Source organism: Cydia strobilella, chromosome 3 (assembly GCF_947568885.1).
Source record: "Cydia strobilella chromosome 3, ilCydStro3.1, whole genome shotgun sequence".
Classification (NCBI taxonomy): domain Eukaryota; kingdom Metazoa; phylum Arthropoda; class Insecta; order Lepidoptera; family Tortricidae; genus Cydia; species Cydia strobilella.
In genome coordinates, this window is record NC_086043.1 from 19,208,071 (window position 1) to 19,234,873 (window position 26,803).

Below are 26,803 nucleotides of genomic sequence, written 5' to 3' on the forward strand. Positions count from 1 at the left end.
GTTGGGCGGCCCAACTGACGTTTGCTAGTAATGACACTAATCTGTCGAACGCGTGACGTCACGTGGCGTTTCGAGCGTTTCGCTCACTAGCTTTTCGCGGGCAAATTTTTGTACTTTTTATTTATAATTTTAAGTAATTAAATGGTAATTTTAAAACGGAAATGCATTTGTAACATGATATAACGGTAACAAACATCCGAATAAAACATATTTCGTTCAAATATAAACTTCATGCATGAGGCTAATTAAATATACATATTTTTTTTTGGGGTTCCGTACCTCAAAAGGAAAAAACGGAACCCTTATAGGATCACTCGTGCGTCTGTCTGTCTGTGCGTTTGTCACAGCCTATTTTCTCCGAAACTACTGGACCAATTAAGTTGAAATTTGCTACACATATGTAAGTTTGTGAACCAAAGATGGACATGTAACGTAAACAAATTAATTTTAAACTCGGGGGCCACTTTTAGGGGGTAAATGAGAAAATTAAAAAATAAAGTTTGTCAAACTATATCGTGTTACATATCAAATGAAAGAGCTCATTGTGAGAATCTCAAATATATATTTTTTTATAATTTTAAGATAAACAGTTTTGACCCCCCCCCCCCTTATCTCCGAAACTACGGGGTCAAAAATTTCGTAAAAAATACACAAAATAGATCTTTACCTATAGATCACCGGAAACCTATTAGAAATGTGCAGTCAAGTGTGAGTCTTAATTACTTAGTTTTTGATCCGACCCCTACGGGTTTTTTAAAGACATTTCACATAAAAAATACATTGTTTAAATTGTGTAATTTTACGCAATCGATACCACAAATAAAACAAAGTAAAATATATTTTTATTCAATTCATAAATTCGTAAATAAAACTCGTCAAACCGTTTTACATTTTAATCGTACTAGTAGTATTAGTATTAGGTACCAAACAAAATATTTCAGAAATAGGTAACACATCAGCATAAACACGAAGCGCTGATGGCCTAGCGATAAGAGCGTGCGACTTTCAATCCGGAGGTCGCGGGTTCAAACCCCGGCTCGTACCAATGAGCTTTTCGGAACTTATGTACGAAATATCATTTGATATTTACCAGTCGCTTTTCGGTTAAGGAAAACATCGTGAGGAAACCGGACTAATCCTAACAAGGCCTAGTTCTCCTTCTGGGTTGAAAGGTCAAATGGCAGTCGCTTTCGTAAGAACTAGTTCCTACGTCAATTCTTAGGATTCGTTGTCAAGCGGACCCCAGGCTCCCATGAGCCGTGGCAAAATGCCGGGATAACGCGAGGAAGACGATGACTATAATTAAATAGATTTCATCCTTATAATTTTTTGCACTGCAGAAATATTGTGCCTTAGTATGCTTAATAAAATATTAAATAACAAAGAAGTACCTGCTGCTGTTTGCACTTAACCACCGTCACGTGTCGGATAACAATATTTTTCGGCGTAAACATTTGAAACGTTTTTGAAAACGTGACCGACAGAACAGACGAGTTGAAAACGAATTTTATGTGGATCTCGTCGGCGATGGCGGGATAACTTGGACTCCTTTTTGAGTGACTGGCCAGATGTAGCTCAAAACCGGGAGGAGTGGAAGAAGAGGGGGGAGGCCTTTGCCCAGCAGTGGGACACAATAGGCTCGTAATAATAATAAGTGGAACAAGTGAAAACTTTGCTACTACGGTTTCTTTTTCCTGAATAATCTCTATGCCGTTCTTGAGTACCTAAAGTACCTTTTCAAAAAAAAAAAACCCTTAAGGCGTAATTTAAGTTGTGCAATAAATAACTCACTGTTATTGAAATCCGATTACAAAAAGCCTACGGATTTATTAATATGCGACAATTGAGACGAATATAATAACGCGTTTTATAATAAAACTATACAGCTATACCTAATTTCAAATGCCATGGCCCGATTCCACTTGAAACTGCACAGAGAGAACCATAAGTCATAATAATATGTTGGTCTTTTGATTAATTATAAAATTGCTTTGCAAGCTCTGCTGTTCAAAGTCAGCATGTGGTTGGTTACCTACAGTGAAGTTAAGTTTTATTTTTGTATTGTACGCCGCAAAAAAGGTTTTGCCGGGTATCTTTTGTCACTTATACAGATATACAGATCTGTATTGGTAAAATAAAATACATTTTACAAGTCATTCAAATTCTTAAGAATAAAATAAAAATAAAATTAATATTCACAATAATAAGTTGATATAAATGTTTAGAAGAAGTTACGACATGGGATCAATGATCATTTCGCATAGACAGCATGAATTCGTGGATCGAGTAGTAAGCCACTACAAGTAACGATTTTAGCTTATTGTTAAATATTGTGTCACTTTTCGATTCTTTTATATCGGTCTTTTAGGTCGGTACTGAGTTATAAAGCTTTGGTCCCATTATATTTAGACTTTCGTGACTTCGCGAGCCTGCATTTAGGAGCGAGTAGAATAGGCAACCTGCGGGCTGGGCCAATGCGGGTAGATCCACTGGATTTATACAAGTGTATATTTGTTCTGACATACATACATGCGGTCAGTACTCGTATTGTTTACGCCTAGTGAAGGTCTCAAGTGGAATCGGGCCGTGGCATTTGAAATTAGGTATACCACCAGTTTGACAGTCGGACTCGCCCACGGAGGGTTCCGTACTTTTTAGTATTTGTGGTTATAGCGCCAACAAAAATACATCATCTGTGAAAATTTCAACTGTCTAGCTATCACGGTTCATGAGATACAGTCTGGTGACAGACAGACGGACAGAGGAGTCTTTTTTAGGATTCCGTACCCAAAGGGTAAAAACGGGACTGTATTACTGAGACTTTTCTGTCCGTCTGTCTGTGTCCGTATTATGGTCATACTCATTTCTAGGGTTCCGTGCCCAAAGAGTAAAAACGGGACTGTATTACTATGAGTATGACCCTAGTACGGATTTTTCAGTCTGCTGATAAGGTAATAAGAGAGCCACACTTATTTTTGAGTGGCCTAACATAGTGAAACTATCAACATAGACGTTTGCATGTTAAACGGCATTAACAAAAAGTGAGGCACACGTCGGTTTCGAAGAACCATGGCTGCGCCGCATTGCGGCGGTCGATGCTCAAGTACCATCGCCATCAGATATATCGGAACGGCCGAGCTGCTCACAAATACCTGAACACGCACTCTAGCGCCTTGAAAATAGAGGCGGGTTCAGATATTTGTGAGCACCTTAGCCGCTACGATATATCTGATAGCGACCGTACCATCGGCGCTGATGATGGATCGCCATATTTAATCGGAAGCGATGCTTTTACACAATACATATGTGAATAGCGGAATTGCCTTGGAACGTTGAAAGGAACATGAGTTGTATAATACACCTAATATACCCGACCTATATTATAGGATGTAGGGTAATAAATAAGTTATGTTTGCGGCTGTTTATTTTTGAGCGTCAAGGTAAACGTAAAGAAACAATTTGAACTAATGTATCGGTAGGTGTTAAGTTCGTTTTGAATCCGAATTCTTATCGAAATACAGATATTCTAGAGACTTGTATATATCTACTACAACTGTAAAAGCCTTACCATGCCTTACGTAAATATGTAATGATAACTCAAAAGTTTTTAAAATATTTACACAATTCTACAATTTAAGAGGCAAATTATTATTAGTCTCTATTGTTAGCAACATTTAAATAATAACGTTAGTTCTATCATTAATATCTGTGACATTACTGATATTTTTCACCACAGTGTTCTTCTTCTTCGACAATTGCATATATGTAAGTTATGTAACATATTTTTTCTCGCGCTTAATTCTTTTTTTTTCCTATGTTAACATCTTTCAATTTTATACAGTTCACTTGTTCTACCTTACCAATGCTTCTACAGACTTAAAATAAAATATCTTAACGCGCTAAACTCACATAATAAATAGTAAGAAAGTCGTAGGTACATTTAATGTGTAGTTTGAGCTACACAATTCCAGCATATCTAGGGTCGAAGCCCGCGTAGGCTAGGTCACCCTGGATGGCCTGGCGGGAATAACCTCGGAGCATCGGCCAGACTTCACAATAACTTGCGCTCGGGTTAAGGCGCCTTTGATAGGGATTAACCCTTAACAATACATGAAAATACGTGACACGGTCCCACTTTACCCGCGAGGGGAGGTCTATTAAACACCTAGAGCAAAAATGTCAATGGGAAAATTTTCGGTTTCACAAATATAAAAAAAAAGTTTTTTTGCAGTTTGAATGTTGTTGGAAAACTGTATTTGTTTACATCCGAAATATTCGTTGAAGTAGAATGACTATATCCATACTAATATAATAAATGCGAAAGTCTGTCGGTCTATCTGTGTGTTACCTCTTCATGCTTAAACCGCTGAACTGATTTAGTTGAAATTTGGCATAGAGATAGTTTGAGTCCCGGGGAAGGGCATAGGATAATTTTTATGTCGGAAATCATCCCTATAAAGAGAGTGAAAAGGGAGGTGAGATTGAGAAATGTAATGAATGGCCTAATAATTGATGTCAAGCAATTGAGCTTACGCTCAAATTGAATGATTGCTATACACTTTATCCAGGCGCTAAACTTACTCTAGCTGCTTTTACTGATTCCACGCAGACCGAGTCGCGGGCAAAAGCTATAACGTAAAGCGGAAATAAGTTATCGACGTCGTCCATATTGCGTTAGTCGTTTGCAGTGCGTATACGCATTTCTAGTTACATAATAGCAACGTAATGTACATACTTAGTAACATTGGCGCCATTCATTTATTACGTAAGGCCATTTAGGGGGAAGGGGGGTGACCGTGTCTTACTTTTTCTTACAGGGGGTGGGTCTTGATAGTTATTTCGTAAGATCACAAAAATGCGCTATCCGTGCGAGTGCCGACTAAGAGACTAAGAGAAACTATAAAATTAAGCCAAAGTTGATTATTTCCAAGTATTTTTTTTGTACTTTTACAGGTACAAAATAAAAGTTTTTATAATTGTTTGTTTGTTCTTAAAATCGAAATAAAAACAAACCCGATGTTTAACCATTATTCCTTCAGATTCTTACGTAATAAATATTAAACAGGGGTGTGGGGGTCGGCCTATTCTTATTTTTTCTTACATAGGGGTGGGAGGGGATCAAAATCTGGCAAAAATCATCTTGCGTAATAAATGAATGGCGCCAATTTCGATGTAAAATATGTGTATAGGTACCGGTTGAATAAGCTCTAGTGGATCCACACATCACATTAATTCTGGACAGCAGTTGTTTTCAATTTTACTGCTGGAATCACCATCTCCCATTACATAAAAACCTACCAAGGCGGGTCGTCAAACAATTTATTGTTGGGTTAGCTTAATTTTACACACCGGCCAATTCGAACAACGTCATAATTACTAGATACGAGAACAATATACGAGATCTAATAGATACGTTATAGTTTAATTGTCAACTAGTTATCTTTTGCAGTTCGATTCGAGAAACCAATTGTCATTTCACGCTACAATTATTGTGATGTTTTGGTATATCCATTGGATGTCTAAGTAATATCTTAAGCAAAATTTTAAAGAGATCGTTCAAGAGGACATTCGGAATCGCAGAAATGTCAAATTTGACATGACTTTCTTTAATATCTCGTTATCGTTTTTGTTTCATATCTAGTTGATATCTAGATCATTGTTCGAATTGGCCCGACAGTGTATTATTCATGGCTATTCTTATTCAGTTCCTGTAGACATTATACGTTCATCTTCACCGATAAGTGCTAAACGGTTATCTTATCTAATTTACACAGGTTTTGGTTTGCTGTCATACACTATCTTATCTTACAGAGACATCTCTTCTTGTCTGTCTCTTGTATTCTGGCCTGCTCGCTGTACATCGTGGACACCCTGTTAAACTACATTTCAGCATATGTAAAACAATAAAATACCATGAAATAAAACTATGAAAACGGATTATATCGCGTATATTGAATTTATAATACATCCCGACGTTTCGAACTCTTTACAGCGTTCGTGGTCAACGGGTGACTGAGGAAAACTACAAAATGCAAAAATACCCACATACTTTAAGGCTGGTTGTAATAAAATTGGTTGGTTTTAATAAAATACCACTTTTGTCACGCGTCACGCCTCACTCGGCTTGGATGGAACAGTTTTATCAGATTGTAGGTTTTGACGATTAAAGAGAAAGCAATGTAAAGTGTTGTTATAACATTTGTAACGAAATGTTATTACTCTTCCTATTATGCAGTACTAAATACTATAATTAGCTGAAATTTATAGCTGTAATTGCGGTTTTTAAAAGCATATGCAATTAAGTACTGTTGAAATCTTTAATCGGTTCATAGAAGCACTAAGAAAGTAACATTGATGAAAACTGATTTGATTCGAGAATCAAGTTATTTTAAAGGGGCCCACTGACTATCAGTTCGCCGGACGATATCGGCCTGTCAGTTAGAACAAAAATTTGACAGTTCCGAACAACTCACAGGCCGATATCGTCCGGCGGACTGATAGTCAGTGGGCCCCTTTACAAACATTTGAAACTGCTCTGCTCTTACAAAAAAAAATCTTCATTCATTAATAAAGGTACAATAATTATACAACATACCTATGAAATAATTTGTATCTGTGCCCTATATTTATAGTTATTTTTGGAACCAGTGGACTGTGCGCGAACCCCCTAAAACGTAGATCAAAATCTAGGAATGAAGGCCAAGTGAACAAATGCCCCTATCTCGTGTTTCCCAATTTGATACCAGCAATTTGCCTCAACAGCTTGGAATCAATTTCATCGTGAACTTATGCCCCGCGCCTTAGGGAATGATTATTAGCTCAAAGTACATGCCTGCTATTCGTAACGCTCACAAAGTGCATGCGAGGTTTTGTTTCAGACAAATCGATAATTAACAATATAAGATCATTAAGATCCATAATATAGTAGTTATTTGATATGGATTTCATATCAAATAACTACAAATAATCGGCGGTGATCGATCGGTTATTTAATGAAAATGATAGCTTTGACTTAATATGTATATAAAAACCATTAAAAAATAAGCAAAAAAGAATTATTTTGCGGGATTACTTACTTATCTCATGAATGTAAGGTACCTGACATGCTCAAGGAACTACTAGACTACCACTACCACCCTCCCACTTGAGACCTAATACCGGCCACCATAGAAACTACGAAAATAGGTGGACGATATTCATAATTCATATTAAGACAGGTTACGTTACCTTATGTCATTATTGTAATTCTGTCCGTTGTCCACACCCCATAGGCTTATTAATCACTGCCATTACACACATCCAGTTTCTTGCTACCTTACCTAGATGGCGTCTGTACCTTTTAAGTTTCAACCTTCCAACCTTAACAATCGAAAAACGTTATTTGCCTTCCTGTCGCTCGAATACGCAAGAGCGATAGAGAGGACTTAAGAGGAGACAGATACCGTTTTTCTATGTTGGTAGGCCCTCTGTTACTGAAGAGTGCGACTGCGAGGGCGTCCCAACGGTATTTAGCCCATCCATGGTCTCTTCTATAATACCAAAGGTAACATGGCTAGGCGTGAGGCAAACGTTCGCCTGAACCTAAATTGATGTGAATACCACTCCGTGTCGACATTCATCGCTCACTTGGGCTCAAGGTACTTATTGGATATTCCGTGTTGACAGGTGTCATTATAATAATCATGGCGCTTGGCTAACAATCTGCGGCTTGACGTTCCTCGTAGAGGGAACACTCGCGGGTGCACGGCTTGTAATATATTATATTGATTTTATTTTATAGGTAGACATGTACATACTTGAAACATATGGCGCCTGGTCCACTATCTTGAGAATGAAAAACTTGACAATAAAAAAATCTTGACAAATTCGGTCGGTAAATAGCGACTGTAACTAGCACTAACATTTACTTGTTGGACCAGCAATGTACGGTGAATTGTCATTGCCGGCGTGTCAAACAGGGAAATGGTAAAAGAGGCAGTCTTCTTACTTAAAACGGTAGAGTTTAAATATCATTTGTTAAGGAGCCCACTGACTATCAGTCCGCCGGACGATATCGGCCTGCCAGTTGTTCGGAACTGTCAAACTTTTGTTCTAACTGTCCGGCGGACTGATAGTCAGTGGGCCCCTTGACAAACCCTCTTATATGAACATATTTATTTAAGAGCGTTTCGTAATTTAAAAGGATGATAATATATCACCCACAGACACATCGGGATTTAAAAAGTTGTGTAAAACTGAAACACGGCCCCGTTTCCGCCTCTAGTGCGGCGACGTTTTCTATTCCTGGAACTTTTATGGCCTTCCAGTAATTTATTCATTCCGAATGTGATATTTAAATCAAAGCTGTTTAATTTGATTTTTCTGTTTACTATTTTTATTTTCGGATAGGTACTTCGTTATATTATAACGATTCAGTCGACAATAAACAAACACACAGCTCTATAAAAAAAGTGAACATTATTCAACCGGATACCTTTCTTTTATTCAGTTGTCAATCAGGGTATTTTTTTTTTTCAGTTGTAACATGATCTTAGTAGTATTTATATGTCGTTATCGATGTTCTGGCCGGTTTCGACCAAGAGGTAGCAATACTATTTAGTTTAGGCAGATTTTATAGGCGCTCGGGTAGCTATGCAACAGAATATGATACCACGCACATCCGCAGGTTACCCAATTTTTACTAAATAATATCCAGTAATTGACGTTTTCGCTACTACCAAATATTTTTAGTTGACGTTTATTTTTCTTTAGTGTTTAAAAAAAATTAAACTGTTTATTTCTATAAAAAAGCACATATAATATTAAACTTAACTTTTAATCTTAAATTCAAAAGAATTGTTGTTACACTGGTTGTGTGAACTGTGGAATGTAATTTTCAACTGTCAAGTAAAGTAATGTATTGAAAGTTGTACTACTTTGAGAGTTAATATGTAGTTAACTTACCACATAATATGAATCTAAGACAAGACGAAACAATCGATCATTTTACTAACATTACTATTCTAGACTAAATTAGTTCTTAATAGCAAGTAATTATTAATATAATTACAAATGAAAAGCCACAGGGAACCACGTGCTTAAATTGCGTAAACTCCCAATCTATTTTCACGAGAACAGTGAAAGTAAATTCAATTTGCTTTGCAATTGCTTTCATTGACTTCTTGTTTTCTATTTACTTGTCAAGTTTGTATAATTTATACGGAATAGACACGGATTCTGCAAATGCAATTTAGGTGTGAACTCATCATTTTGCAGCACTTCCTTAATGTTTATTCAATTCCGTTTCTTATTTATACAAATAAGAAACGGAACGCGTACTACGATTTTTTATCGTGCGATAATTTTGTCGCAGAAATGCAACGTACGTGTTTAAATGTCAGTGGGCGCATATACGACAAAAATATATGTATTGCAGTACATACGATTCAAAAATCGTGCCGCAAAAATTAAAATCGTAGTGCGTGCTTGGCCTAATTGCAAGGAAATTCAGTACAAGCTTTTTTGATTTCAGTTGCTTAAAACGCCACGCTTAAAAAGACATTTAGTTTTGGGCAATTACCGCAGCCCAAACGTAATGCAATCGCATGTCTATTTTGAATTCGTCTTAGTTGTTATTAGTAACATCATCCATACTAATATTATAAATGCGAATGTCTGTCTGTTTGTCTATGTGTTACCTCTTCACGCTTAAACCGCTGAACCGAATTAGTTGAAATTCGGCGTAGAGATAGTTTGAGTCCCGGAGAAGGACATAGGATAGTTTTTATCCCGAAAATCATCCCTTAAGAGGTTCAAAAGCAGGATGGAATTGAGATAATTAATGAAATGCCTGATAATTTGTATAAACAATTAAGCATATATGCTCATGCAAATTGAATGATTGCTATTAGACTTTATCCAGGCGATATTCTTACTCTAGCTGCGGTCAATAAGTCCACGCTGACGAGGTCGCGGGCAAAAGCTAGTAGGCTTAATAATACCTACATATTGTACTTTTTTTTTGCTTAACTAAATAATTTTGACTAGTTTCAATAATTTCACGACGCAATGCTTTGTGCTCAACATAAAAAAATCAATGCGGATAGTTATTTCGTTTATATGATATTAAATGGTGCTCATAAAACGCCTCGATTTTATCGCACCAAACAACCACGCGCTTTAGGAAATCTTGCCAATGTATTCAACGTAGTGATAGAAATGCAAGATGTGCATAAGCAACTGCGTGTAATATTTACATAACAAAACAATTTAGCACAGGTACGAAGGCTACCCCGCTCGTTTGTTACGCACAGCTATTTATTATCATTTTAAATTGCGGCTTTGCTCGTTGTTGCGCCGTGTTGCGTGCACACAACTAAATAGCTGTTATCATTCCAAGGATTCAACGAATTTACACATCTATTTGCATTTTAAATATTCGTGTGACATGACATGATGATGATGTGCATACATTGTGTAAAACGAATTACAGATTTTGATAGACAATTAGTATTTTTAATCGGCTTAAAATTCCAAACGGGACGGGGTTCTCCATTGAGTGTATGTATTTTATTATTTTAGAACTCCGCCATTACTCAAGCGATTTGATAAAATATTTGCAATAATGTTCGAAAGCATATACTTATAGATTGGTTTCATTTATGTCAAAATCCATGTTCTGATGATGGGATCCATGAGGAATTGAGGGAACTCCTCAAATTCTATGAGCAAACGTATAGGTTTTTTTTCTATTAAAGATTGTCTTTCATTCAAAATAAAATAGCTTGAAATGGCTCATCAATCTCATCATTATGATCAGATATAATTTAAAATAACCGGCCATGTGCGTGTCGGACTCGCGCACCGAGGATTCCGTACTTTTTAGTATTTGTTGTTATAGCGGCAACAGAAATACATCATCTGTGAAAATTTCAACTGTCTAGCTATCACGGTTCATGAGATACAGCCTGGTGACAGACAGACAGACAAACGGACAGCGGAGTCTTAGTAATAGGGTCCCGTTTTTACCCTTTGGGTACGGAACCCTAAAATAAGAACCCTTGGATTTGTATCAAGTATTAACTATTACGTCCATGTTACTTTTTAATGGAAAACTACCGTTTTAACCTTCACTAAAACTCATAAACCTATTTAAAACGTGACTGTAGAACAAATACAAATTATTTACCTAGTTAGTTGACAAAGAAGTAACATTTGTTGACCATTGATTTATAAACTACTAAGTTCCTATTTTTTATGAATTATAAAGAAAACTTTATTATGCATACCATGCCTATTTTATATGTCTAGTACGTTCACAAACCGCCTCTCTTTTGTTGTAGTTTTCTTTGTTGCACTACAACGCGCAAAAATAAACTATTCACAGAATCGTAATGTTTATTCAGGTCACAGTGGTAGGCAGTGATCATTGACAAGTCCCTTTGTGGTGTATGGAAATTGCACATAATACATAGGCATCGGTGTAATGCCAACCCGCGTACACATTGCGAGAGCGCCAAATGAGAGCTGCAAAATATTCATTCTGTTTGTTACTTGAAAAGACTCTCCTCACTTGATCTTCTTGCGCAAACTCTTTATGGCCTTTTATCTCAAGTTTCTTTATACGTCGAATCCCTTTGTGCAATATTGATATCGCCTAAAGATCAAATATTTGCCTTACCCAACTGGCGGCTGTGCTGTAGATAATGAAAGTCATTAATTGTCACTACCTGTCTTGCTGTGCCCTACATAGCATAACCCTAATAAACATCCGCCATTGGAACGAGATGAAAGATCGACCACAACCTGATAATTGTTAAGCAATTAGATGTTACATATTGGCTATTATGTTTTATTTACGTTGCAATGTTAAATCATCATCTCTTGAAGGTTCTTGATCAGAATCTACTTCGCTAGTTACGTAATCGTTAATGGTATATAGTATTTTAAATCTTTCTAGCAAACGACTATAAATTGAAATCACCTTTGTCTTAGTTACTTTAGTATCATTTTATTGCACTAAACTTAGTCGCAAATATAAATTCAGTCGATTTACGTTTAAATTCCTACTATCCAGTATAAATTCAAGTAACCTTTTCTGTCTGTCTGTCTGTTACCTCTTCACGCTGAAACTACTTAACCTCATCATCATCATTCCACGCAGACCAAGTCGCAGGCAGACGCCAGTTGTTATTATAAAAAGCTTTGATGTTTTAATTACCGCACCAATACCAAATATATTAACTTACTAGCCTTTTTTGTTGCGTAACGCCAAAAAGAAAACTTTACTATTTCATGTCACGGTATCTGTAACACACTTGTTGTAAACACTTTTTTGTGCTCCCAAAGGGTGTAATCAAGGTCGTTGGCAGCACGTTTCTTTGAAATGCTTGCTCTAGCGATTACGTAATTCTATGGGATAAACAAGCAAGACGTTTTTGAATCCCTATGTAATGTTTTAGGAATACTTCCTCATCTATTGTATGGTTAGCGCTCACGAAGATGAAGGGCTTAAGAGATTAATACAAAGAATCCGCAATAAATGATTATAGATGTGTAGATTATAGAGGTGTCAGATAATTTTCGTTCTAATTGAAGTCTTCAATGGGTTCAATAGATAAGCTAGCGCCGCCGCCGCGCAATGTTAGGTAAATAAATATACCAGCCGGTATATAAGGAAGATCAATCTTTTCTTCGGAGAAAATCATTTTTAAATGAATGTTAGATGTTTACTCGTAACGTTTAGTTAAGATTTGTAAACCAAAGAAAACATATCTATGTTTATATTAATTCAGCTTATATTCATCTACTGCTCAGGATAGGCCTCTTACATAAGCTCTTCAAAATGTAAGACACGCGAAACAATTACATGCATTAAAATAGTAATCCTTAAATTTAACGCGGAAAGCTTTTCGAGCTTCAAAAGCTCGTTAGAATTCGCATAACAGTATCAGCTGTATGTTAAACAGTTTAACCGTTGTGGCGACAGAGTTTTGCAGACAACTGCTAAATCTGTCGTCCGCTAAACGATTCACTTACGTGTTCCACCGTTTCGTGTTGGTTCGCAAATTATTAGCTTTTCTATAATTGCCACCACTAGTCATTTCACCATTATTCTCATGTTTATAATCTTTTTTTTAACAATCGACCCTTGACTTGTATCTACACCCTTTCCGATAAGACAATTAATGTTATGTTTCCTGGTACCTAGTTTCCTTCTATAATCTTTACTCGTAAATTAGCATGTGGGTTTCCTGTTTTGTGGATTTTTTAATATTATTACACATATTATACCTACTAAACATCGTTTTTATTTTAATTAGAATTTAAAACTATAATGGTATTAAGTTTAACTAAAGAAATTACAGTTAATTCAATGCCATTTCCATCTACTCATAATCGTTTTAATGACACATACAGTACATACATGTAACACAATTTTCTCTAATTACCGTTTCCACGTATGCTTCATCTTCAAGGCTAACCTTCTCCAATGCTAAAAGCCATTGTCCCGGGGCTTCAGTGCAATAAGTGAAGCGAGAGATTTACGTCATAGGTTATTTTCGTCAACCGAAAACCTAAAACGGTCCTCTCAAGTCTCTCAACCACGCTGTTTATCGTAGCTGAATATGTTTATATTTAGCATAATGTGTGAAATTTCCAAAAGCGACCAATTTTAGCAGCATCCTAAATAATACACACCTCTTACTTAGTTATTACGATCGATGATGTTACCAGTCACCGAGTCGAAAACATTCCTCTACAGCTACCGCGTACCGGCGGTATACTAAATTATCATTTCTTCTTATCGTTGTGGGAACATGTTGGACGGATATGATCTCATGTTTATGTGCCAGTAATGCTAACTGAATTAAATTAAACGTGCCTCTTTGAATGTAGGTATATACTGTTTCCTATCGACGTTAAGGGCCGATACAGACGGACTGCAACCCGACTGCAACTTGTATGGGAACTGCACGCCGTTGCAGTTGGCTAAATTGTATTCCTGCGTTGCGGCGTTATAATTTCGTAGCTATTTGGGATGGCGCTCGCAAAAATAAACTATGTCCACTAAATTTAATATAAACGGTGGCATAATAAATATTCTCGTTCCTAAAATTGACGCCAACTCTCGTCGGATTCTACTACGAAATATCTCAATTAAAATTATATCGTTGCGACATTCCTATTGCGTTATGATCTCATCCATCATAAAAAAACTTCCGAGTCACTCTCATTCCTGACAATAACAATCTTACAAGTCAATGACCGCATCGTTTTGCCATAATGAATGTTCATCCATCAACACTGGTACCCGGAAGTCAGTGAAAAGTTCGACGGACGACCTTCGCCTACCGAAGAATCGGCCTTGGGGTGAAAACTCCCTTACCAACACCCTCATGTTATTTGATACTGCGGTCGTTAGCTTATGCTTCCGCATTAGTTCAACGTCCGTCCTTCAGGGCCTATCAGGGTGTAACATTACTAATCACATTAGTATATAGTTACCGTGTAAGCATTCTGATCGAGGACGTGTCGAGTTATATTTTTTGTATTAAATCTTATGTCACTATTATAGAAAACAAATTCTGACCAACGACGCGATTCGGGAAATGAATTTGAAAATAATTGTAGTGTATAACTAGCCTTATGAACCAATTTTGCATGTACAACCAGCCTTAAAGTTTATAGTCTATGATTGTTCATTATTTTTAGTATGTGGGTATTTTTGCACTTTGTAATTTTTCCTCAGTCACCCGTTGACCACGAACGCTGTAAAGGGTCCGAAACGTCGGGATGTATTATAAATTCAATATATGCGATATATTCCGTTTTCATAGTTTTATTTCATGAGTAACTATCGCGGTAACCGAAGACAATATTAGAGATTCACTAGATATGAAATAGTAAAGATATGTGCCGTCCCACGTTTAAAGGTACCTTTTGGCGGTTGGAGCTTACGCTATTATTAACGCCGCTCAAATTAATCCTTACCTTTTGTCGTGAAATGTCACATATCTTTACTATTTCATATCTACTGAATCTCTAATTCATTTCTCGAATCGCGCCGCAAGACTTGTTTTCACTAAGTCAGGACTTACATTGTGTATATTTTGCAAGCATCCTCCCTTACACAAAGCAAATAAACCAGTCGATATCATTTGTTTCACTTAGTAATCTCTGCAGTACCTGAAAGCAACCATGTATCATATGTAGCTTGAAATATCGCCTGATCACTAACTCATCCGTCTAGTCTTCGCTGTTTGTGTTCGTTCGATTCGTCATGGTTTAATTCGGTACACAGTGGGTGGCGAGCGTTGCAACTTCATCATTTCATTACCCACTTTATCTGTTGTCATTGCTGTGCTGCTTTATTTGTATCGCAACTGTTCAATGTGTCACTATATTTTAATTCATTTCCTTGCCCGTGTCAAGTTTGTCAAAAAGAGATTGAGTAATTCCGCCATTGTCTTTATAGACTAACAGTCAACTCGCATACCTATTTCTTTAAAAAAAAACTGATTGTTTAGCTTCAGAGAAAGCATAGAATCAATCCATTCACAACAACTGCTGCGAATGTAAATGTATTGCTTTGGTTAATATAAACGTAGGTGAGCATAGCAAAGTCCTATTCGAAGAAATATTCCTATCCGAATTCCCCAATAGAATTTGAAACAAACGCAAATACTGACCACTGATAAAGCACGTGCAACATTTGAAAATCAATTTATATCGCGTTGAAGACATCACGCTTACAAATTAGTGTCGTATATATTTCTGAATTCCCGATTCGCGCGTCAGCATAATATTTATACCTCGGGACTATTCCAAGGCTGTGGCCTGCTTTGCAAATAAATTCACCGTGTAACAGTGTCATCCAACTCGCCATGCGTAATGTTATTTCTTCCAATACATAACACTTTTACGCAGAATATAAAATTAAATATCATATGTCATGCAACCGGTATTATGTAACAAGGCACAACTTGAGCAACCAAGAGTTATAGTTATATTTATAAAATTAAAAAAGTCAAACGGGTTCAAAACAAATGGAATATTATTTAACCCTTTGTATGCCTTTGTCAAAAATTTGCTACTGAATTAATAACCTTGTGTGGTCTGCTTGTGTTTCTGTTGTCTTTTTGTATATTGTTTTCTTTTATTGAGGTGTGCAATAAAGAGTATTTGTATTGTATAAATTGTATTGTACGTATATGGGACAAGGCATACGAAAGGTTAGCCACCAGCATTTCTGTGCTGAGAAAAAATTCCCAACAAAGCTTGGTTTCCACCTGGGTAGAATGTCGCAAGAATTAATTGCGCCATTTTTGGCAATCAGTCGTGTCAATCTACACACAACACAGTAACACCTTGTTTACCCATAGCCCATAACCCAGTGTAATGTTGTTGTTTACATATCGTAAAACATTGATGCGTTGGAGGTTATCAGGGTGGCATGTGTAAGTACACGAGGTGCTCCAGACCTGCACTCACTCGTCCCTGTCTCAATGGCACTCCGACCTTTCTAGTACGTTTACCTTTACATATTGTATTCAGAACATTACCCTTTGAGCTTTGATTTACAAAGGACCTCTTAAATTGTACGAGTTAACAAGGCCACTTGTTTTCTTTTTCTGCGGTGTTAACGAAAACAACGCTTTTCTCGTAGCGTTAATTTAAAGAAGTTAAATAAATGCCTACTTTTTTCATTCCCATCAAAAAACAATCCATCCGTCTACGGCCCGTTCCACGAAAGCTTGTAGCTGATAAATGGGCTTCTCACGTCTTGCTCTTCATATGAGCTTGAAAAACTCGCAAGACCTAACATTTCAAATTCAAAAATAACAAAATTATAATCTTAAATTGAAATTTTATCGGAAAAACAACACAACCGTAAATTTTAGTCGCAAAAATATGGCGAATATCGTGGCAACAGTAAACTTTTTGTTTTAAAAACCATTTAAGTGAGACCTTCAGCTTTTATTGCAGTTCCTCTAATTCATGTTTGGGATGATCTAAGCGAGGGGCGCGGAAGGTCATCGTTGTCTGGTGTTCTGCGCTGAATGACGGTCAAGGTTAACACGGCGCCTGGCTGGCCGCAGATAAAATAAACTATCGCGAAAATGTAAATACATAATATGTTGGATCTGCTACCTGTTTGACTAAGTGAGCGTAGGATATAGGATCTGAATCTTTAGATAATTCATGTTAAAGTTCAGTATTTGCTTATTTTCTATAGTCAAAGTTCATATTTAGTGTATAAAATTATGTACTTCATTTTTTGCACTTGGAGTATGTATTATTGTTCTCACAGATAATGGCTTATAACTACTTACATTAAACTTTCTCGCAATATACCAATTGCAAGAAAGTTTAATGTAAAAAAAGCAATTTATGTCGACCAGATGATCTCACTTAACTTCCAACTCAAACACCCGAAACCGTCTGATTCCGTCCCATTCTTGTCATAAAAACTAAATTGGCTGTAATTTGCCAATGGCTGCATGCTTATGGCAGCCCAAACAGATGTTATAATATAGCAACAGTACCAGTGGTAACGAATGATTTCCCGAAATATTTAACGGCCTGTGAAGTGTTTTGTGGAACACATCTGAATAAGAATGTTTAATTCAAATGAAATTGGAATTCTTTAATCAAAAATTACTACATATCTTACACATAGCATTATTTTATCTTGCTTAGAGTTTAGTACAACGTGTTAAAATATTGGTACTTGATCTTATTTGCAATACCTTCGGCTTTATCACCGGTCACTAACACAAACCACTAGCTGTCCACCTCTACTAAGGTCGAAGCAAACGTGATTCTTAAAAGAGGCATTTGTCCCTTACAATTCATGCTTCACCGCTTACAATAACACTACATTTCTCGTATTAGAGTTATTGTTCTCATGAAAAGGCAGTTTGAAGCCGCCTGTCGCATTATCGCCGCGCACGCGCCACAAACGACCGCTTGTATGATTTACAACGCGGCAATAAGGGTGCCATTGTTGGCCTGACTTAGGCCGACCATATTACACAATCGGCTCCTTTGACGGCCTTAGGTTATCGCCATTGTACTCCACTATCTCCAATTAAATTCCCCTTAATTCTAACATCTTTATCACTATCAATTTTGTAAAGAAACTGGGTAACTGGCTTGCTTGTGTTAAGGTTAGCGCAATTTGTATATGGTATTTCACGTTGTTGATATTTTGAATTGTGATTATTAAACTACCGCATGGCAGGTGGCTTTGTCTATATCAGTAATATCAGGCGCCCTCATTGCAGTTGTACTTCGTACTATAGATTGCATTACATAAACTAATTAAAGGTTTGTAACGGAACTTATAGGAACGGTATTAATTGCTACAGGCAGTGATGTAATTGCGTACTTTGTAAATTATATAGGTTTGAAACTGATGTTGATTTCTGCTGTATAGCGTGTATTGGCAACAGTTCTTGCTATGCCATTAGCTGGCATTAATCAACTATTAGATGCACGCCGTCGGAAGTTTGAGCTAAATTTGTTTCGGGTGTGCTTTTGATGGATAATCTAATTTGGTAATTTGCCAACCTGGTTCACTGCAGTCTAAAATTTATCTTAAAAAACTCATAGGACTTATACCAGTTCGTTTGAAAGAGTAAACCTTTATTGCATCGATTTTACAACAGCCCTGTTTCCATCTACGTGAGTTGGACTTGATGTTCCTATCAGATAGCGTGTCGATCTATACGGCTCTATTAAACGATGACTCATACTCATACGTTCCTACAGCGGCATTATTCCCTACTGCAAATATCTCGTTTCATTGCAATAATGACAAGGAAAAAATACTGCATTGTCAGAAATTGAATTTATGTTACCGATCCAAGCTTTTCATCGCCTGTCACGTCAACTTGAGCTGGCCTTAATTAACCACGGAATAACAACAAGACTAATAAATTGCATTCCTCTTATCTATATGACCGTAATTTATTTTTTAATAATATCTCAGGACCGGATTACACTTACCTGACCTTCATGGTTGCTGACCTTCAGACTCCGGAACTGCGAGAAATGCACTTAATTCTAGACAGCTGAGTTAATTAGTTTTTGTTGATCTTGATAACATATAGGTGGCGTTTTCCAGCAAAAAGTCGGTTACTGATTTGTGGACAGGCTCTTGGTCATTAAATTCAAACTACAAACACTCTTTTTGTTAATCATGTATCATGTCCGAGCCGACATGAACGAAAAGTAACCTAAAGCCTTTTCGGCCACCCTACTAGGGGTTTAAAACGCCGTATACGGTAAACATTTACCCTCTATTTATATCAAATGAACTTTTTCTGTGTTACCTCGCCCTTTTGAAGGCCTTTATACGGTTAAATTAATACATAGATATTCTGAAAGCTATATACAACAAGAGCACGAGCCGAGTAAAACTAGAAACGATTGGTCCAAGCTTTCAAGTAAAAATAGGAGTAAGGCAAGGCGATCCCTTGTCCCCAAGAATCTTTATTGCTATTTTAGAAAACATTATTAGCAAACTAGATTGGCAAAAACAGGGCTTATTGATACAAGGAAAAACCTTAAGTCACCTTAGATTTGCGGACGATTTAGTACTACTGGCGGAAACAGCACCGAATCTGCAGTACATGGTCGAAACTCTACATAAAGCTAGTCGGCAAGTAGGACTTGAAATGAACATTTCAAAAACAAAAATCATGTCAAATCACAGAAAATCAAACATCACTTTAGATAATGAATTACTAGAATATGTGGAACAATATATATATTTAGGGAAGCAAATTGGATTCAACAGAAATAACAATGAACTAGAAGTAGAGAGGAGAATAAAAATTACATGGAATAAGTACTGGAGTCTTAAGGAAGTGTTTAAAAGTAAAATGCCAATAAAGCTGAAAAGGAAAGTTATGAACGCATGTATAATTCCATGTTTAATATATGCAAGTCAAACGTGGAAATTCACCAAAAAAAATCCAGAATTTAATAATTACATGTCAAAGAGGTATGGAACGTAGCATGTTGAACTTGAAAAAAATTCAAAAGATACGACACACGAACATAAGAACCGCGCTTAAAACTATAGATGCTCTCAACCAAGCTCAAAAGTTGAAATGGCGATGGGCCGGACATGTGGCACGACTTAAAGACCGCAGATGGACGAAAATCGTCACCCTATGGAAAGGCCCTCAAGGCAAGCGACGCAGTGGAAGGCCACACTCACGCTGGGACGAGGACATCATTAAAATAGCTGGACCAAACTGGCATCAAACCGCACTTGACCGATCAAAATGGCAAACTTTGGAAGAGGCCTTCACCTGAGAGGGGTTCCTGTTATATACAAATTATTTAGTAAATATTTATAAGCAACTAACAACCAAAAACTAGTATTTAAGCAAAAAAAAAAAAATATTTTTTTACTAACCATCACAAAGCAAGAAATCGTTAATAATGTATCTGTAATAATTCAGCGGGAAATAAAAGGCTTTTTATTTTTATTTTATTTTATTTATTATTATACGGTTAAAGTTGAAGCGCTAGCCCTGAATGAAATTTTTCTACTATAAATTATTCTACTTGACCGTGGGTATGCATGCATGACATCGGTCACGGCAAAAAAAAACGAGACACAACGGAACATCAGGATGAGGTTGCAATATTGCAAATGAATCTTTCCGCGTCGCATTCTACGAATGAGTAAATTGATTAATTACGTTTTCCTGAGGCAACTGCGCCTAAAAGTAGGTATTATTCATTGAGACCAACTGGTTATCCTTGTTTACTTCACACAACTCTAACCACGATTGATCCGACAAATCTTATAATCTCTCGTTTACTCTGCTGTGAATTGTAAAATTCTGAATATTTGGTTTAAGTATGATTTGAATTATTGTACTTAGAGCGGCGGAACAAGTTTTAGGTTACTTTTCGTTCATGTCATCTCGGATATGGGTGAATATGGTATCGATGCATTCAGTTTGATGTACTGAACACAAATATATGAGATGACAAACGCGAAAACGGTGGGGGTACTTACTGTGACATCATTGAGTTGGCAGTACAAAGTTTTTAACTTTTTTATTTTAAACATACCATGTGGGGTACCAAATGAAAGGGCTTTGAAATGAAAGATTACAAATATACATATAACACAGGTACTCTAACATTTTCACAAATTATAAGAAAACGTTCAAAATCTTCACAATCCCGTTGAGTTTGAACTGGTTTAAATTGAAAATGTCTGAATGGAGTTTTCCAAATTTTATACGAAATGACTGTGAATATCCTCTATATTATGTCTAAACCAGATATATCCAAAAATAAGAAAAGTACATCAAGTTGAATAAAGTAGCCGACTTCATGACGTCACAGTATCTACCCCCACCATTTTCGCGCTTGTCATCTGGCGGTCTAGCATAATTTGCGTTCTCGCGCGCGACTCCATACATCTAGTGCGACTTCAAGTATGGACTCGCGCGCGAGGACGCAACTTATGCTAGACCGCCTGATATATATTTATATTCAGGAAGAAAACCGCCTCAATACCTTAGATGTCAAACGCCAACAACGTAAAGAGAGACCGAAGCCCTCGTACGCGTATACGTATAACGCGTCTGGCCAACTCTATTGTAGCACCTGCAATAGTCTTTAAGACCAAGTTCGGCCTGGCCAGCCACATTCGAGCCCATAATAGGCGTAATCCATAATTGCTGAGGTCGCCGTCATCGAAACCGATGAGGAGGACAATATATATTCAGGAGTTTCAGTACATCATACTGAATGCATTGATACTAAATATACCCATATCCGAAATGACATGAGCGAAAATCGATTTCTAGAAGACTTATAGACAAAATACCGACTCACTATTAGTCTGATAATCTTTAAATTGTCATTGATTGCAATGCTGACGTCAATGCATGGACATATTTTATTACCCGCGTTACGTGAGTCGGGTCACGGCGTTTGAATGCGCTACGAAAGATTTCCTTGTGTCAGAAATTATGAATTTACTTCAATATCCTTTCCACAGAGACCTTTAAATTAAATATTTATGATATTTTTATCGACCGAAAACTTTCCAGTGGTTTACTACCGCCAATGTAAGTTTTCCGGTTGTGCCAAATCGGGAAGTATAATTCTTAACATGAATTAGTGATATGGATGTTAATGTCCTTTGTTGCGAATTCGATTTTCGCAGGCCGGCGACCTCACGCCCTGCCGCAGCAACCTTTGTGTTTATCGCTTTAGAACGTCGATTTACGGAAATTAATGTTTTGAACACAAACTCAGCTGGTTAGGTATTTAGATCATCGACAATAGAGAATTTTCGAAATCAAATCAATGAACAAGTTAATTTAGTAAATCCATTTGCAAATCTGTTCTACCTATAGATGCTTGAGTGTAGGAGAGACAAATGCTTTTAAATCCGGGTTTATGTTGTATGGAATTATCTGGACATTAACCGTCGTATTTTTACCACACCATATTTATTTCGTTGTCACACAGAAAATGAAGTTCCACAGAAATTCATTTAATGTGTGTTTATATATTATGTATATTCAAGGCTTGCGCTGTTTTTTTAAAAATCATAGCAAATTTACATAAAGCCACGCCACGCGTGATAGTGTCAGTTAGTCATCATGAACAAACATCCTTAGACCGTTTATCAAATCAACCGCAAAGTAAACTAAAAAAGCAAAGTCAAACTAGAACTTGACGCGTTAGTCACGTATCACGTAACTGTATGAGATTAACATCTTTCAATACTGCAAAGTATACTTCAGTGTTAGGTTTTCATGGAATTGTTCATTTACCTAGTCGCGACACGGCACGACATTATGACGATTACGTGGCGCTATTTTTAACAGTTCTTATGGTACTAAGTCCATTAAGCCACACTGAATCAAAAAATAAATCATTTTCACTGAATGCAAGAAGGGTTTACAGTTTCGCCATATACACAAGCCATTAATTTTATCTCTCAGATTTTATAACGTAGTCTCGCTAACCTATTAAGTAGACTTATTACTACATTGGTAAAGCGCCTAACCCAATTAGCTGTACTTGTCCATACCACTTTAGTACAAGCATTACTTAGTTTTACCAGACTTGTCGCAAGCCGCAACAACTAATTAGGTGTTTCCTTCATAACAGGTTATTGGCGTCACGGTGGCTGTGTTGGCTAGTCTCAGCGTCTATGACACGGTCCTCATTCAAACTTGCGTCCATGCGACATAATTCTAGTTCGTTGACGTGAGAGACGGCTAATTGCCTGTGCTCTCGCCCACTCGGTGCGTGACTAATTCTTCGCCTGCCTCATGGTCTTCCTCATCTTGATTGGCATCTGTATCGCTACTGTGTCCCGGTCCCGACCAATTGCGAAACGACTGATTTATTTATACCATCAACGAAAACATCTTCCAATCTCTAGATCGCTCATTGTACTGTTTTTAATTGAAGCTGAATCATTCCGATGGAGCGAATCCAACTGATACTTTGATGACAAGTTCAGTGTCTATCAATTTGACTTTAGGACTTTCCACAATGCAATGGCATCCGCTGGGATTGCCAGGGCGTAATTTAATCGATTGTAATAAGTAATGTATGAAATGCTTGCTTGCATTTATCACCCCAATGTTACTGACACTCCCGTTGCCTTGCCACTAACAGAACGTCACCGCTTTGATACTTCTTCACCCCGCTGAGAATGTACTGCTACGCTCGGCTCTTGTGATGTAACGATGCAAATAATATAGGAATAACAATTATTAATCAGTACTTACGCTGTTGTTAGCTGTCAAATAATAGTATGTATTATAGATTCAATACTTAAGGTGCTATTGACAACACCAAATTTTTTTTTACGTTTTTAGTTGCATAAAAACAACTACTTATGGTTTTAAATTAACAAACTTGTGCAATTGCACAAACCTATGTAGATTATGATTCGCTTTCTGAAAAAACATTTATTGCGTTAGTTTACACGAAGCCAAAACACTGTTTTATTTATCTCAAACAATCCAACTTGCAGACGTCTGGCATCACCTTGAATCGACTTCACTGAATTCGGTTGATATTTTGTGGGTACTCTAACCTAAAACTAAACGCTTTCAAACAGTAGAGATTAGTCCCATTTTAAACCATCGGCTTATCTGCTTCAATCTTCAAGGGCTTTTGTGTATAACTTTCTAATTGGGAGCTTATGAAGTACGTGGAGCAGATAAGTCTTGTGAGCCGTCGCTAGGGCTGTGGTGACGTGGTGGTGTGTCGGCAGCATCAGCGGGCTGGCGCTGGCGCTCGGCGGCAGCGGCGCGGGCAGCCCCTCGTCCACGGAGCCCCGGGAGCAGACCGCGACGTCCTCTCGCGCCCCCTCGCCGCCCCCCTCCGAGAGGCAGCCCCACACCAGGTAGACGCACTCCGAGCGGCAAACGTTTGGTTTTTCTGGCTGTGGCTGTTTCTTTTTCTCTTCCGACGAAAACGTTGGCATGATTAAGTGTTCAATTAATAGAACGCACTAAGGCTGATTTCAAGCGTTTTAACTATCCTAACACTTGAGACTTATCTGCACATGAAATTGTCAGAAACACTTGCCAGATTTTGAGTTTAAATTGCATCAAATATTCTAAAAGTCATGCTAACGTTTTCGAGGAGAGAAAATTTGAGGTGTTGGTAATATTTTCGTTTATTTGGTTTTGAAATGGGCTGTGGTTTGCAATTTATGTGTTGTTACAATCATACTGTAACGTTCATTGTCTTTGTGCATGTTTGCCTGTTATATCTGTTTTGTTCTTTATGTTTGGTGGTAGAGATTATATTTTGTTTTTGTTCTGCAAATTGTATGTCATGTCCTTTTTTTGTCGACTCCGTGGTACTCCATTATCCCAAGTGTTTAGGTTTTTTGCTCCGAGACACGTGAGTATTATTTGTAATAGGTAGCTATAACGATGATCATTACCTACTCCGAGTCGTCAATAACCAAAATAGAGTGGGCTATACTAATATAGGTATAGGCCACTCTATTTTCGTGAATAATTTCAACAAGCATGTTTTAACTAGCTGTTGCCCGCGACTTCGTACGCGTGGATTTGTATGTTGGTGGTGATATATTTTACACGAGCATAAAACATTATGCAGCAAAAGATATCAGTAGGTTAATCATTTGTCACGCATGAAATTTGTCTTTCACAAAGTACGAAGTTTCAAGCCCCTAACTGAAAAAAAAATGTTCTCGATATAATCCCTCTCAACATTTAGATTTGCAAGTTCACTATTTAAAAAAAATGTTCGCTCCCGATGCAAACTTTATTAATACACACTTTTCAAACACGGTGCAATCAGTTTTCGTCTATTTTAATATAATGCCCTTTTATCAAGTTTTCATGTTCCTCGCTAAAACGAAAACTTGTACTTCATATAAACTTACATCCCCTTTTTAACCCCCATAGAGGTTGAATGATTAAGAACGTTGAAATTACTTTTTTTGTAATATTATACAATGCCTTTCTAAGAAGTTTCAATAAGCATTTGTAATGGATTAATCCCTTTTTAACCCTTTTAGGGGATGAATATTTAATAAAAACGCTTAAATTACTTTTCTTGTATTCTAATAATATGCCTTTATACAAAGACTGAAGTCCCGCACTCAATAAAATGTTTGATCTCCATACAAACTTTCAACCCCCTTTTCACCACCTTGGGGGATGAATTTTAAAAAACGCTGAAATTAGTTTTCTTGTTTTTTTATAATATATCTTTTACCCAAGGTTCGAATTCATAGCTTTAAATAAAACTTGAACCCCATACAAAATTTGGACCCTCATTTCATCCCCTTAGGGGATGAATTTTGAAAAACCCTTTCTTAGTGGAAACTAACGTCATAAAAACTACCTATTGTGAAAATTTCAGCTCTCTAGGTCCAACGGTTTGGGCTGGGCGTTGATTTAAGTGAATCAGTCAGTCAGTCAGTCAGGATTTTTACGTTTATATATATAGTTTTATAATCCTAAAGAACAATATCGCTGTCGTTTGTATTTCACTGCTAGCAACCGGATAGCTTTTCAAACTAAAACATTAATAGTATGCCGTAACCATTACGTTTCTGTTAAAAGATAGTAACGACGCTATTAAACCACGTCCTTAAGTTGTAAAGAAGTGCATATTAAAATACAAACTAGTCGACTAAAGCTGACATTAATTAAACGATCTACCATGTCAGATCTTACATATAATAGGCTAATATACCTTATATATGGCCGACCTTCACCGATAGTCTGACGGGTGAAACTTATATTTTATGAAAGAAAATATGTTCCTGGACTGGACATAAATAAATAGGGTTGCCTATTTAAAAAAAATGTTTTTCAAAAATGAATTAAAAGTAGCCTTGACAATATTTCTTTAGGCAACCCTATTTATTTATGTTCAGGAACATATTTTCTTTCATAAAATATAAGTTTCATCTGTCAGACGTATCTCCTACTATAAACTTAAAAGCAGGTTAGGTTGCAGAATCCCAGTAAAAGTACACTTTCATAAGTGACGTCATGCTACAATTTACCCAATCAACCACTTTAACGATTATATAGCTCGATATAGAGAAAGCCGTCTCATTTTACAGTATGCACCCCCTATTAACCATTATTAGTTCCTGATAACGTCTATTTATTGGAATTAAATGTGCTGTAAATTGTATAATGTACTAAAACTCAAGTTTCTATTACTCTTGTCACTGGCACGAGAGTTAATAATTGATTTTCCATGATATACGTGTGTAATATATGTCATTTGACTATTTTATCTACGCACATTTCAT

General features: G+C 36.9%; 1 protein-coding gene across 5 annotated transcripts in view; it reads left to right on the forward strand.

The window, feature by feature from the left end:
* Positions 1-26,803, forward strand: part of LOC134756042 (protein bunched, class 2/F/G isoform-like) — a 162,309-nt gene that overhangs the window by 56,378 nt on the left and 79,128 nt on the right. For 4 of the 5 annotated variants that reach the window (XM_063692820.1, XM_063692821.1, XM_063692823.1 and 1 more), the window contains one exon: positions 24,266-24,397. The exons of the other annotated variant lie outside the window; for it this stretch is intronic. In XM_063692820.1, coding sequence (XP_063548890.1) covers positions 24,266-24,397 — 132 coding nt within the window. The remainder of the gene's footprint in view (positions 1-24,265; positions 24,398-26,803) is intronic. 5 annotated transcript variants of the gene reach the window in all.